Source organism: Pantherophis guttatus, chromosome 1 (assembly GCF_059756535.1).
Source record: "Pantherophis guttatus breed Tessera chromosome 1, ASM5975653v1, whole genome shotgun sequence".
Taxonomy (NCBI): domain Eukaryota; kingdom Metazoa; phylum Chordata; class Lepidosauria; order Squamata; family Colubridae; genus Pantherophis; species Pantherophis guttatus.
The window spans coordinates 346,984,741-346,997,967 of NC_142063.1; the positions used below are offsets into that span (position 1 = coordinate 346,984,741).

At 45.4% G+C, this 13,227-nt stretch overlaps 1 protein-coding gene across 1 annotated transcript in view; it reads left to right on the top strand.

Moving 5' to 3' along the window:
- SLC6A4 (solute carrier family 6 member 4) overlaps positions 1-13,227 on the top strand; it is a 50,956-nt gene that overhangs the window by 8,187 nt on the left and 29,542 nt on the right. Inside the window, exons 2-5 of the mRNA XM_087890352.1 lie at positions 6,387-6,962; positions 9,407-9,541; positions 10,776-10,995; positions 12,337-12,475. Of these exons, the coding sequence (XP_087746478.1) occupies positions 6,503-6,962; positions 9,407-9,541; positions 10,776-10,995; positions 12,337-12,475 (954 nt within the window). The 5' untranslated portion in view covers positions 6,387-6,502. The remainder of the gene's footprint in view (positions 1-6,386; positions 6,963-9,406; positions 9,542-10,775; positions 10,996-12,336; positions 12,476-13,227) is intronic.

Here is a 13,227-nt window from a genome sequence, read left to right on the forward strand (position 1 = left end):
GGAATTGTTGTGTCCCAGTTTGTTTTTTCTTCATGACAACCTTGTGGGGTAGGCAGGCGAGAAATGGGGATTCCCTCGTGGGCTGGGTTCAGGAAGCGTGGCGAGACAAGGATTGGCCAGGCAAGTTGTGGTGCATTTTTTATTTTGTTTCTTTATCTTTTTATTGACCTGTAATATCTACTTATTTATCTGTGTTCTGTCTTTATGAATAATTCAGGGCAGCGGACATATCCAATGTACCTTCGTCTTATTTTCCCCGTAACAACAACCCTGTGAGGCGGCCTGGACTGAGAGAGAGAGAGGGACCGGCACACAGACACTTGATCGGCTTTTATGCCTAAAGTGGGACTAGAACTCACCGTCTCCTGGTGATTGGCCCAAGTCATTTAGCCAGCTTTCATACCTAAGGCAGGACTAGAACTCCCAGTCTCCTGATGATTGGCCCTAAGTCATCCAGCCAGCTTTCAGGGCTAAAGTGGGACTAGAACTCCCAGTCTCCTGGTGATTGGCCCAAGTCATGTAGCCAGTTTTCATACCTAAGGCAGGACTAGAACTCCCAGTCTCCTGGTGATTGGACCTAAGTCATCCAGCCAGCTTTCAGGGCTAAAGTGGGACTAGAACTCCCAGTCTCCTGGTGATTGGCCCAAGTCATGTAGCCAGTTTTCATACCTAAGGCAGGACTAGAACTCCCAGTCTGCTGGTGATTGGACCTAAGTCATCCAGCCAGCTTTCAGGGCTAAAGTGGGACTAGAACTCCCAGTCTCCTGGTGATTGGCCCAAGTCATGTAGCCAGTTTTCATACCTAAGGCAGGACTAGAACTCCCAGTCTCCTGGTGATTGGCCCTAAGTCATCCAGCCAGCTTTCAGGGCTAAAATGGGACTAGAACTCCCAGTCTCCTGGTGTTTGGGCCAAAGTCATCCAATTGGTTTCCACGCCTTAAGGCAGGACTAGAACTCCTAGTTTCCTGGTGATTGGCCCAAAGTCATCCATTTATCTTTCATGCCTAAGGTGGTACTAGAACTCACCGTTGCCTGGTCAATTGGGGAATCCAGATTCACTTAACAACCGGGTGGCTAACTTAACCACGGCAGTGATTCACTTAACAAACTGAGCCCAAAAAGATTGTAAAATGAGTTAAAACTCACTTAACGACTGCCTTGCTTAACCACAAAAAGTTTGGGCTCAATTTTCGCTACACGTCGACGACTAGGTCGAATGCAACTCTTCCAGTCTGTCCTCCTTGTCGTGGTTTTTTTTTTCTTTTTTCTTTTCTTTTCATGCCACTGATCCAGCTCTCATGTGGCAGGCAGTTCCACAGCTCAAGTGCAGTTGTTTATGCAACCGTCTTTGTTAAAAGAGTTTTGAGGCCGTTTCCTTCTGGAGACGAGAAGCATGCAACCCAAATAAAATGCAGTCAAAATAATCCAAGGCAGGCAGAAAACAATGGGCCGCTGAAAGATTAAATCGAGTTGACATTTGACGCTCTGGCCAGAAAAAGGGGGAAAAAATAACATTTAAGGAAAAGAAGCTGGCGCCAAAAGATTTTGGTCTCAGCCGCTGACCGAACGGGTGGAATTTTTTCCCTGCTGGAGATAACCAACTTTGGACTTTGCAAACCGCCACCCTGTCCCCAGCCTTGTTTTGCCAACTTGGAGATGGCTAAATTTAAGGAGCTAGATCTCAAGATTGTGTGGAGGGCGCCCGTTGGAGCAGGGGAAACAGGACGTCCCAGTCCTGATGGACCCCAAAATGTAAATGTAAAATGTAAAAAGAGCCTTGGTAGTACAGTGGTCTATAGCACCCTGTTATTAAGACCAGCTGCCTGCAATTACTGCAGGTTCGAATCTCGCCAAGGCTCGAGGTGGACTCAGCCTTCCATCCTTTCTAAGGTAGGTGAAATGAGGACCCGGATTGTGGGGGCAATAAGCTGACTTTGTATAAATATACAAAAGGATGAAGGCTATTGCTTAGCACATTGTAAGCCACCCTGAGTCTCTGGAGAAGGGCGGCATATAAATCAAATTAAAAATAAAAAAATGTTGGTTTGAAAAGACGCAAGAAACAACTTTTGGCATCAGGGAACTCCTTGGGGTGGGATGCAGAACAGGTAGTCCTCGATTTATGACCAAAACGGGGGCCCAAAATTTATATTGCTCGGGGAGACATTTGTTAGGTGGGTTTTGCTCTGTTTTACGACTTTTGTTAAGTGAATCACAGCAGCTGTTAAGTTAGCGACACTTGAATCTGGCTTCCTCCATTGAAGGTCGCAAAACGGGATCACATGGCCTGGGACACTGCTACCGTCATAAGTGTGAATCGATTGCCAAGCGTCTGAATGTGAATCACATGATTGCGGGGATGCCGGGACAGTCGTAAGTGTGAAAAATGGTTGTAAGTCACTTTTTTCAGTACAGCTAGTCCTCAATTGAGCCCAAAATTTATGTTGCTAAGTGAGAAATTGATTAAGTGAGTTTTGTCCCCATTTTATGACTTTTCTTGCCCGGGACATTGCAACCGTCACAAATGTGAGTGAGTTGTCAAGCATCCGAATGTAACTCGCGTGATGCTGCAACGGTCGTAAGTGTGAAAAACGGTCATAAGTCACTTTTTTCAACGCCATCGTGACTTCGAACGGTCACTAAGTGAAAAGCTGTAAATCGAGGACTACCTGTACCATTGTTATTTTTGAATGGTCACTAAATGAACTGCTGTAAGTCGAGGACTCCCTGTATAGATAGTCCTCGACTTATGGACACAGTGGGGACCAAAATTTCCAATGCTGAGCGAGAATAACAGAGTTGGGGTCTTCGAGATCATCTAGTCCAACCCGTTTCCTTCCCGGCCGGTTTCCAACAAGCCAAGTCAATGGGGGAAGCTGGATTTGCTTAGTGACCACAGAGGAAATAGTGATTCAAATTGGGTATGACTCACTTTAATGGCCGCCTGGCTTAGAAATGGACGCTCAGGTTCCAAAAGGGGTCATAAGTCGAGGACTACCTGTATATATCTTCGTAGAGCCTGATAACGTTGGGCGGCCTCTAGAGCAGGTTCTCCTGCTTGAGTGGGGGGCTGGACTAGAGGACCTCCAAGGTTCCTTCCATCCTATTCTATTCTATTCTATTCTATTCTATTCTATTCTATTCTATTCTATTCTATTCTATTCTATTCTATTCTATTCTATTCTATTCTATATTATATTCTCTATTCTATTCTATTCTATTCTATTCTCTATTCTCTATTCTATTCTATTCTATCCTATCCTATCCTATCCTATCCTATCCTATCCTATCCTATCCTATCCTATCCTATCCTATCCCATTCCATTCCATTCCATTCCATTCCATTCCATTATTATTTCTATATTGCATTCTATTCTATTCTTCTATTCTATTTTTCTATTCTGTTCCCATATTCTGTTCTGTTCTGTCCTGTTTCGTTCTATTCTAAAATAAAGAGAACGGAAAGATAAAATTAATAACGTCATCAAAGGCAAGTCTCCACGGTTGATTCTTCCTCTGTTTATGGAGAATGAATAAATTGCTGACTTAATTGCAATTTTAAAAAAAATAAACAAAGCTGTAGTTGAGTCTTTCCGTGTTTGGGGAGCTGGCAAAAGACATGAGATAACCAGGAACAGCTGCAGTTGAGGGTAAAATTAAAGCCCCATGACGGCCACAACAGTCCAAATGAAGCCGCCATCTTGACTTTTTTGACCTCTGCTGTGTCAAGCACACCGCAGGCTGAGCCAGCCCCCTTCAAAATAAAAACGTCTCACTTAGGAACACAAGGTTTAGGCTCAATTGTAGTCGTAAGTGGAGGACTACCTATTTGCGAAACTACACACAACTCTTATTCCTGAGATTTTAAACCCGTTTCCTCCAACAACAGATGACTTAAACAGTGAGAAACGCAAATTCACTTAACAACCATGTTACAGGTAGTCCTCAACTTACAACGCTTCATTTCAGGACCGTTAAAGGAACTTAACGACCGTTTTTCACACTTATGACCATTGCAGCGTTCCCCCCCCCACAGTCACGTGATTGAGATTCAGAACTCTGGGCCACTGACTCATAGTTATGACGGTTGCCGTATCCTGGGGGAGGGGGGTCACGTGATTGCGACCTTCTGATGAGCAAAGTCCATGGGGAAGCCAGATTCAGAATCAGAATCAGAATAGATTTGGAAAGGGAACCTTGGAGGTCTTCTAGTCCAGCCCCCTTTCTCAAGCAGGTGACCTTATATCCGTGATGGCGAACAGGTGCCACAGGTGCCACGCGTAGCCATATCAGTGGGCACGCGAGTTCAGCTCCGGCACGAAACAGGCTGTTTCCTGTCTCTGGAGAGCCTCGGAGGGAGGGTGGGGGGTGGGGAAGGCCCATTTTTTGCTGTCCCCGGCCTCCAGAGCCTCTCTAGGAAGTTGGCAAATGGGCCGTTTTCGGCCTCCGGAGGGGTGGGGAAGGCCGTTTTCACCCTCCCCAGACTCCTAGAGAGGCTCTGGAGGCTGGGGACAGCAAAAAAACAGGCCTTCTGGTCCCACCGGAAGTTGGCAAACAGGCCATTTCTGGCCTCTGGAGGACCTCCAGGTGGGTGGGGAAGGCCCTCCCCAGACTCCTAGGAAGGCTCTGGAGCCAAGTGAGAGAGTAAAAAGGACCTACCGGGCCATCATGTGCCAGGAGCAGGGAGGGAGCAGGGGGGTTGCACGCACATGCACAGGGGGCATAGAATTATGGGTGTGGGCACGTAGGCGCACGACCCCCCCCAGCCCCCCCCCACTCCATCACTGTCCTATATCATTTCAGACAAGTGACTGTCCAGTCTCTTCTTAAAAACCCTCCAGGGATGAAGCTTCACTTCACTTCACTTATTAGCTTAAATTGAAAACGAATACAGCAATAGAGAGAGATGAAGGAATTGGAAGGGAGGAGGAAGGAGAGAGAGGGACGGAAGGGTAGGGAGGAAGGAAGGGAAGGGAAAGCAGAGTAGGAGAGAAGGTAAAACGGGGGAAGAGAGGAGGAGAAGGAGAAGAGAAGGGGAAGTAGAGAAGAGAAGAAGAAGGTGGGGAAAGAAAGTTGGAAGGACAAGAGGGAGAGGCTAGGTTTGAGGAGAAAGATTGCTGTATAATTTAAAAAAAAAGATGAAGTGGAAGAAAGGCAGCTCTGAACCAACAAATATAAATATATTAAGAAAATATAATGAATTCTCCCCTTTTTAAATGTAAATTTTTAAATGTAAATTTTAATTTGTTTTAAATTATGGGGTATTTTAAATTCAGCCAAATTATTTAATTCGTTTTTTAATTCATTTTAAATTTTTTGTATTTATGTGTTTTAATCTCCTGGCTGTTCACCGCCCTGAGTCCTTCGGGAGAAGGGCGGTATAGAAATTTAATAAAATATAAATATAATATAATTGTTTAAGAATAAAAGAGGACAAATACGTACAAATAGTAAAGTTAGAATTTAGGGATAAATGAAGAAGGTGTTTATGTATGCAAGTGTAGAAATACTGAGGTATATTTTTTTTTAAAAAAAAGAAACCATATTGACAAAAATTGTAATTAAGTAAAATGGATTTGAATTGGACTAATGGTATAAGATAAGAAACGACGAACACTCTGTTCAAAAAAAAGAAGAAAGAAAGAAAGATACGGGTGAAGGTGGAAGAGGAGAAAAGAAAAAAAAACCCCAATAAAACTTGTTTAAAAAAAAACAAACTTCACTTATTAGCTTAAAAAACCTGCAACGATTCGCTTAACAACGGTGGCACCCAAGGTCGTAAAATGGGACAGAACTCACTGCCTCGCCTAGCCATGGAAATTTGGGGTTCGGTTCTGGTTGAAGGTTTGGGACCTCTCTATGGTTCCACACTTTCCGTAAGGCCCTGAAGACATTTTTATTTCAGCAAGCCGGCCTGGCCTGAATAGGTTTTATGGGTTAATTTTTTTAATTGTATAGCTTGGGGTTTTAAATTGGGAGGCCGATTAATTTAATTTATTTTTTAGTTATCTTAACTTTTATATTGTATGTTATTTTAATTTTCGGCTGTTCACCGCCCTGAGTCCCTTCGGGGAGAAGGGCGGGATATAAATTCAATAAATTGAATTATTAAGCTGGTTATTAAGATCAGATGCCTGCAATTACTGCAGGTTCGAATCTTGCCAAGGCTCAAGGTTGACTCAGCCTTCCATCCTTTCTAAGGTAGGTAAAATGAGGACCCAGTTTGTGGGGGCAATAAGCTGACTTTGTATAAATATACAAAAGTATGAAGGCTATTGCTTAACGCATTGTAAGCCACCCTGAGTCTCCGGAGAAGGGCGGCATATAAATCAAATTAAAAAAATAAAATTAAAAAAATAAATAAATGTGTTTTGTCTCCACAACAGGCACACTCGGTGTGTCTAGGGTGAAGCTGTGGTCCCCTGGACATTCTCCAGACCATCTGCAGCCAGAAGGTCAAGTGGCCCATGGACAAGAGGACAGAGGTCTTCTAACCAGTGGGATGGAGGACACAGTCTCCAAGGAAGAGACCCAGCCTCTCCCCTCCCCGAAGGGGCCTTCGGACTGCAAAGACGGAAGCGATTGCACGGAGAACCGGCATCTCCTGGACAAGGCCACCAAGCCGACCTTAGAACTGACCGACGGGGTCCAGAAACCCAACCCAGCCAGCCATGGCGAAAATCGAGCCACCAGTCCGGTGTCCAATGGCTTCTCTGGAGCCCAGAGCCCTCTCGGTCCTGGCAAGGTGGCAGGAGACACCCTGGGCCTCCCCTCCGGACCCTCCCCTGGCCCGCCGACCACCGCCATCTTCGGGGTGGTAGGATCTCAACCGCCCTTGACGGAACAGCGGGAGAGAGAGACCTGGAGTAAAAAAATGGACTTTCTCCTCTCGGTCATCGGTTATGCGGTAGACCTGGGCAACGTTTGGCGCTTTCCGTACATATGTTACCAAAATGGTGGAGGTGAGTTCCAGTGCTTGGAAGAACATTGAACGTAGAATAATAGAGTTAGAAGGGATCTCGGAGGTCTTCTAGTCTATTTTATTGAATTTTTATTTATTTTATTGAATTTATATACCGCCCTACTCCCGAAGGACTCAGTCTAGCCCTCTTTTCAGACAGTATTCCATTTCAGAGAAGTGGCTGTCCAATCTCTTCTTAAAGAGAACCTCCAGTGATGGAGCACCCACAACTTCTGGTGGCAAGCTGTTCCACTGGTTAATTGTCCTCACTGTCAGGAAATTACTCCTTAATCCCAGGTTGCTTCTCTCCTTGATTAATTTCCACCTGTTGCTTCTTGTCCTGCCTTCAGGTGCTTTGAAGAATAGCTTGACTCCCTCTTTAGCCACCCTGAGTCTTCGGAGAGGGGCGGCATATAAATTGAATTAATTAAATTAAATTAAATTAAATTCTTCTTTGGGGCAGCCCCTGAGATTCTGTAGAAATTCTCTGTCATCCAGGTCATGGTGTCCCACAGGTGCTTTTTGAAGAGGCAACTAGACTTTCTGGTTTTTCTTTGAAGACCTTTCGCTTCTCATCCAAGAAGCTTCTTCAGTTCTCCCGGGAGGCCTCCATGCAGCCCGATTTTGGCTGGCAGAGTGCTGCAGGAGGACTAGATTGGACTGGATGACAATGACAGTAGTGGCCAAAATTGTGGAAACCTTTTGGGAAAAGCGTATTTTCTAAAACTAGCTAATAACACCACTTTTTTGGGGAGTAGTACCTTAAAATTATATATCAATGGAAAGATAATTTAATGAAGAATGTAATGCAACAGCTTTTATGAAGGATTTGCTATGAGAATAGCAGTGACAGTATAAAGAAGAAAAGTAAAAGTCGTAGAAAAAACGAGATATGCAAAAATGATCCCCATGTCAGTTAATCCTTCGTTGGGTCACCTTCAGCATGAATTATGGCCTTACAACGTCTTTCCATGGAGGGAACCAAGTCTTTGAGTTCTGCAGCTTTTCTAATGTGAAACCGAGATGGAATGATGGCTTCTATTAACTGGGTTTTATTGCTAGGTGGCTTCTAACTAACCAGTTTCTTTCATCAGCTCCATAGATTTTCAGTTGGGTTAAGAAGGTCTGGGCTCTTCCCAGGCCGTTCCAGCAGTGGAATAGGATTATCTGGAAACTGTCAAAAAAAAAAGTGGTGTTATTAGCCATCAAACCTCAAAAATACAATTTTCCCGAAAGGTTTCCACAATTTTGGCCATGACTGCATGTGGCTCAAGCAACATCCTATATTTATTTATTTATTTATTTTATCTCGTGTTTTATCTCGTGGCTGTTCACCGCCCTGAGTCCTTTGGGAGAAGGGCGGTATAGAAATTTAATAAAATAAAAATAAATAAATAAATTTATTTATTTGGTTCGATTTATATGCCACCCTTTTCTGGAGACTAAGGGCGGCTTACAATGCTTTTAAGCAATAGCCTTCATATTTTTTGTATATACCTGCTTAGTAGGGCTTTCGGCCCCCCCTAAGCAGTGTTCTTCTTTATACAAAGTCAGTTTATTGCCCCCACAAACCGGGTCCTCATTTTACCTACCTCGGAAGGATGGAAGGCTGAGTCAATCTTGAGCCTGGTGAGATTTGAACTTGCAGTAATTGCAGGCAGCTGGTATTACTTAACAGTGCTTTAGTCTGCTGCGCCACCAAGGCACAATACTACAGTTTAATGCCAGATTTTACAAACTCCAGGTCCCTTTAATCTACAATCAACGATCTCTCATTGATGGCCAATTCTATTTACTATCCTAGAAATTTTACCTCTGCTGTTAAGTCTTACAATATCGTATTATTTAGGCGATTGTATTCTTATTATTAGTTGAATAATAAACATACAATAGTATAGATAGCTTTTTTCTTCCTGGAAAAACAATTTACTATTAAACAATAGGGTATAAATTTAAAAATAAAAAAGTGTCAAATGACCACGCCCAGCTCCAGCCACCCCGAGGGGGGGGGGGGCCCTCCGAGATCAAACACAATCCTGATGAAATAAAGTTTGACACCCCTGCTTCAAAGGTCGTAAGTGTGGAAAACGGTCATAAGTTGCTTTTTTGTAATGTTGTAAATCAGTGTTTCTCAACCTTGGTAGCTTGAAGATGGGTGGACTTCAACTCCCAGAATCCCCCAGCCAGCGCTGCTGGATTCTGGGAGTTGGCTGGGGGATTCTGGGAGTTGAAGTTCTGGGAGTTGAAGATTCTGGGAGTTGGCTGGGGGATTCTGGGAGTTGAAGTCCACCCATCTTCAAGCTTCCAAGGTGGAGAAACACTGTTGTAAGTGAACGGTTGTAAGTTGAGGACTACCTGTGTTTTGCAATACAGAATAACAGAGTCGGAAGGGGCCCCTTGAGGTCTTCTAGTCCAACCCCCTTCTAATCCTATCCTTTCGCCTAGGGGCCTTCCTCATACCGTACGCAATCATGGCCATCTTCGGAGGAATCCCTCTCTTCTACATGGAGCTGGCGCTGGGGCAGTACCACCGCCATGGCTGCATCTCCATCTGGAGGAAGATCTGCCCCATCTTCAAAGGTACTTCAGGAGAGCAAGGCTGTTAGTATTATGGGATGTGGGGCAGGGGTGAACGTAGAAGAGAGTGGAAAGACCAAGAGGAGGGAACATCTGTAGCTCAGCGTTGAATGGCTTGAGGGTTTTCTTGTAGACATTTCAGGACCCAACTAGGTACCAGCATCAGTTCTACAAGGGAGTGGGGTTTGCGGAAAGGAGGGGGAGGAGGAGGAGGAAGAGGAAGACAACAGTGGGGTCTCTGAGATTGTGGGTTTTCTTGCAGACGTTTCACGACCCAACTAGGTAGCATCATCAGTGGTAAAAGGGAGGAGCAGGAGGACGACGACAACAACTATGGAGTCCTTGGTGCTCTCTGAGCTTGTGGTTTTTTTGAAGACATTTCATGACCCAACTAGGTAACCTCATCAGTGCTAGAAAGGAGTGAGGCTTGCTCTCTGTTTATATACTGGTGATTTGCCCTGGTCAGTGTAGGTGCAGTGTGGTTTTCTCTTCCTTTGTAATTCCTCGAATGTTTGTCTGGAGTTCCTTCTTGCTTATTTGGGTATAATATTATTATTATTATTATTATTATTATTATTATTATTATTATTATTATTATTATTATTATTATTTTGACTTACTCAGAATAACTTACATCCTCCGACGATACCTTAACAGTTCCTAGGTCCTTGGTTAGGACTCCAGCTGCTGAGCTATTAACCAGCCTCAAAGGCTGTGAATCTCACTAAAGATTAACCAATAAATAATAATAATAATAATAATAATAATAATAATAATAATAATAATAATAATAATAATAATAATAATAATAATACCTTAACAGTTCCTAGGTCCTTGGTTAGGACTCCAGCTGCTGAGCTATTAACCAGCCTCAAAGGCTGTGAATCTCACTAAAGATTAACCAATAAATAATAATAATAATAATAATAATAATAATAATAATAATAATAATAATAATAATAATAATAATAATAATACCTTAACAGTTCCTAGGTCCTTGGTTAGGACTCCAGCTGCTGAGCTATTAACCAGCCTCAAAGGCTGTGAATCTCACTAAAGATTAACCAATAAATAATAATAATAATAATAATAATAATAATAATAATAATAATAATAATAATAATAATAATAATAATAATAATAATAATGGCATCCCAATGCAGCCCTCAAAACTCTCCCTCGGCTTTTGAACGGGCCTCACGGGTCCTTCCCTTCCTCGTCTCCCGTCCCTTTCCAGGCATCGGCTACGCCATCTGCATCATCGCCTTCTACGTGGCCTCCTACTACAACACCATCATGGCCTGGGCCTTGTATTACCTCGTCTCCTCCTTCCGCAGCGACCTGCCCTGGGTCAGCTGCGACAACGCCTGGAACACCCCGCACTGCATGAATTATTTCTCCAACCAGAGCATCGCTTGGACGGCCAACTCCTCCTCCCCGGCCGAAGAATTCTATACGTAAGTGCATGTAAGTCGAAAGAGGGGACGGTCGGGAAGACGGGAAGGAGGCGTGGACGATGGGCAGAGGAGTGCGGGAAGCCCTCGGCTTTCTTGGAAGGTTTTCGGGACAACCCCCGACGCGCAGGTCCCCGTTTTTTCAAGCCGGTTGGAGGACGAAAGAAAGGCAGACTCCGGCCACCATTGTATACGCGCACCTGACCCATGGAATAGGGAAGGGATGGCGAACCTTTTTGCCGTCGCGTGTCAAAAACGGAGGGAGTGCAGGGGGCACCCATAATTCAATACCTCCCCAGCGCCCCGCCCCCCCGTGCATGAATGTGTGAACCCCCCCTGCATGCATGCGCTATGGTCCCCCCGCTTTTGGCACGTGACGGCAAAAAGGTTACTGGTGGGACCGGTAGGCTTGTTTTTCGCCCTCCTCAGGCTCCAGAGGCTTTCTTGGAGTCTGGGGAGGGCAAAAACAGCCTTCCCCATCCCCACCCGAAGCCCTCTGGAGGCTGGAAATGGCCATAGGTTTGCCATCACAGGTATAGGGTCTCCTGCTTGAGCAGGGGGTTGGACTAGAAGACCTCTGAGGTCCCTTCCAATTCTGATCGTCTATGAATCTACAAGGAAGGAAAGAAGGAGAAAGATGAAGGAACCCTAACCTTAACCTTAACCCTAACCCTAACCCTTCCTTCCCTCTTTCCTTCTGTCAGCACTTCAAGCTGCATTTACTCTAGTGCCTGACACCTTCCTTCCTTCCTTCCTTTCCTTCCTTCCCTCCTTCCTTCCTTCCTTTCCTTCCTTCCCCTCCCTCCTTCCTTCCCTCCTTCCTTCCTTCCTCCCTTCCTTCCTTTCCTTCCTTCCCTCCTTCCTTCCTTCCCTCCCCCTCCTTCCTCCCTTCCTTCCTTCCTTTCCTTCCTTCCCTCCTTCCTTCCTTTCCTTCCTTCCTTCCTTCCCTCCCCCTCCTTCCTCCCTTCCTCCCTTCCTTCCTTTCCTTCCTTCCTTCCTTCCTTCCCTCCCCCTCCTTCCTCCCTTCCTTCCTTCCTTTTCCTTCCTTCCCTCCTTCCCTCCCTCCCTCCCTCCCTTCCTTCCTTCCTTTCCTTCCTTCCTCCCTTCCCTTCCCTTCCTCCCTCCTTCCCCCTTCTCTCCTTCCTTCCTTCCTTCCTTCCTTCCTTCCTTCCTTCCTTCCTTCCCTCCTTCCTTCCTTTCCTTTCCTTCCCTCCCTCCCTCCCTCCTTTCTTCCTTCCTTTCCTTCCCTCCTTCCTTCCCTCCCTCCCTCCTTCCTCCCTCCCTTGCCCCCGTTGAAGAGTGGGGATGCTGACCCAGCCCTCCTGTCTCTGCCGTCCCTTTCAGCCGCCACGTCCTGCAAATCCACCGCGCGAAGGGCCTGGAGGACCTGGGAGGCATCAGCTGGCAGCTCACCCTCTGCCTGCTCTTCATCTTCACCGTCGTCTACTTCAGCATCTGGAAAGGGGTCAAAACATCTGGAAAGGTGAAGAAGAAGGAGAGGAGGAGGAGGAGGAGGAGGAGATGGATGGATGGAGGGAGGGAGGCAGAGGACAGGAGCTTGGGGTCCAAAGCCTACAAAGTTTCTCTCTGCTCTTTCTTCTTCTGGGTCTTGTGACAAAGACCACCACCCCCTCCCCAAAAGAGAGATTAGGAGTCTGGGGGGGCAGGGATTGGCCGACCCAAGTGGGCAGGGATGAGGCCCATGGGAGGCGGGGAGAGCTCAGGCTTGGCATTCCACTCAGTTATGGTATGATAAGATTCCATTTCCTTCCTTCCTTCCTTCCTTCCTTCCTTCCTTCCTTCCTTCCTTTCCCTTTCCCTTTCCCTTTCCCATTTCTTTCTTTCTTTCTTTCTCTCTCTACCTTCCTTCCTTTCTTTCAGTTCTTCTTTCCTTCCCTCCTTCCCTTTTTTCCCCTTTCCTCCCACCCAACTTTCCTTCTCCTCTTTGTCCCTTTCTCATCTCCTTCTCATCTTCCTCCCTCCATTTTTCTTTTCCTCTTTTCTTTCCTTTCTTTCATTCTTTCTTTCTTTCATTCTTTCTTTCTTTCCTTCCTTCCTTCTTTCCTTCCTTCCTTCCTTCCTTCTTCCTTCCCTCCTTTCCTCTTTTGTCCTTTCCTCCCTCTCTCCCTTCCTTCTCCTCTTTGTCCCTTTCTCATTTTTCTTTCTTTTACTCTTCTTTCCTTCTAATTTTCCTCCCTCCATTTCTCTTCCCTTCCCTTCCCTTCCCTTCCCTTC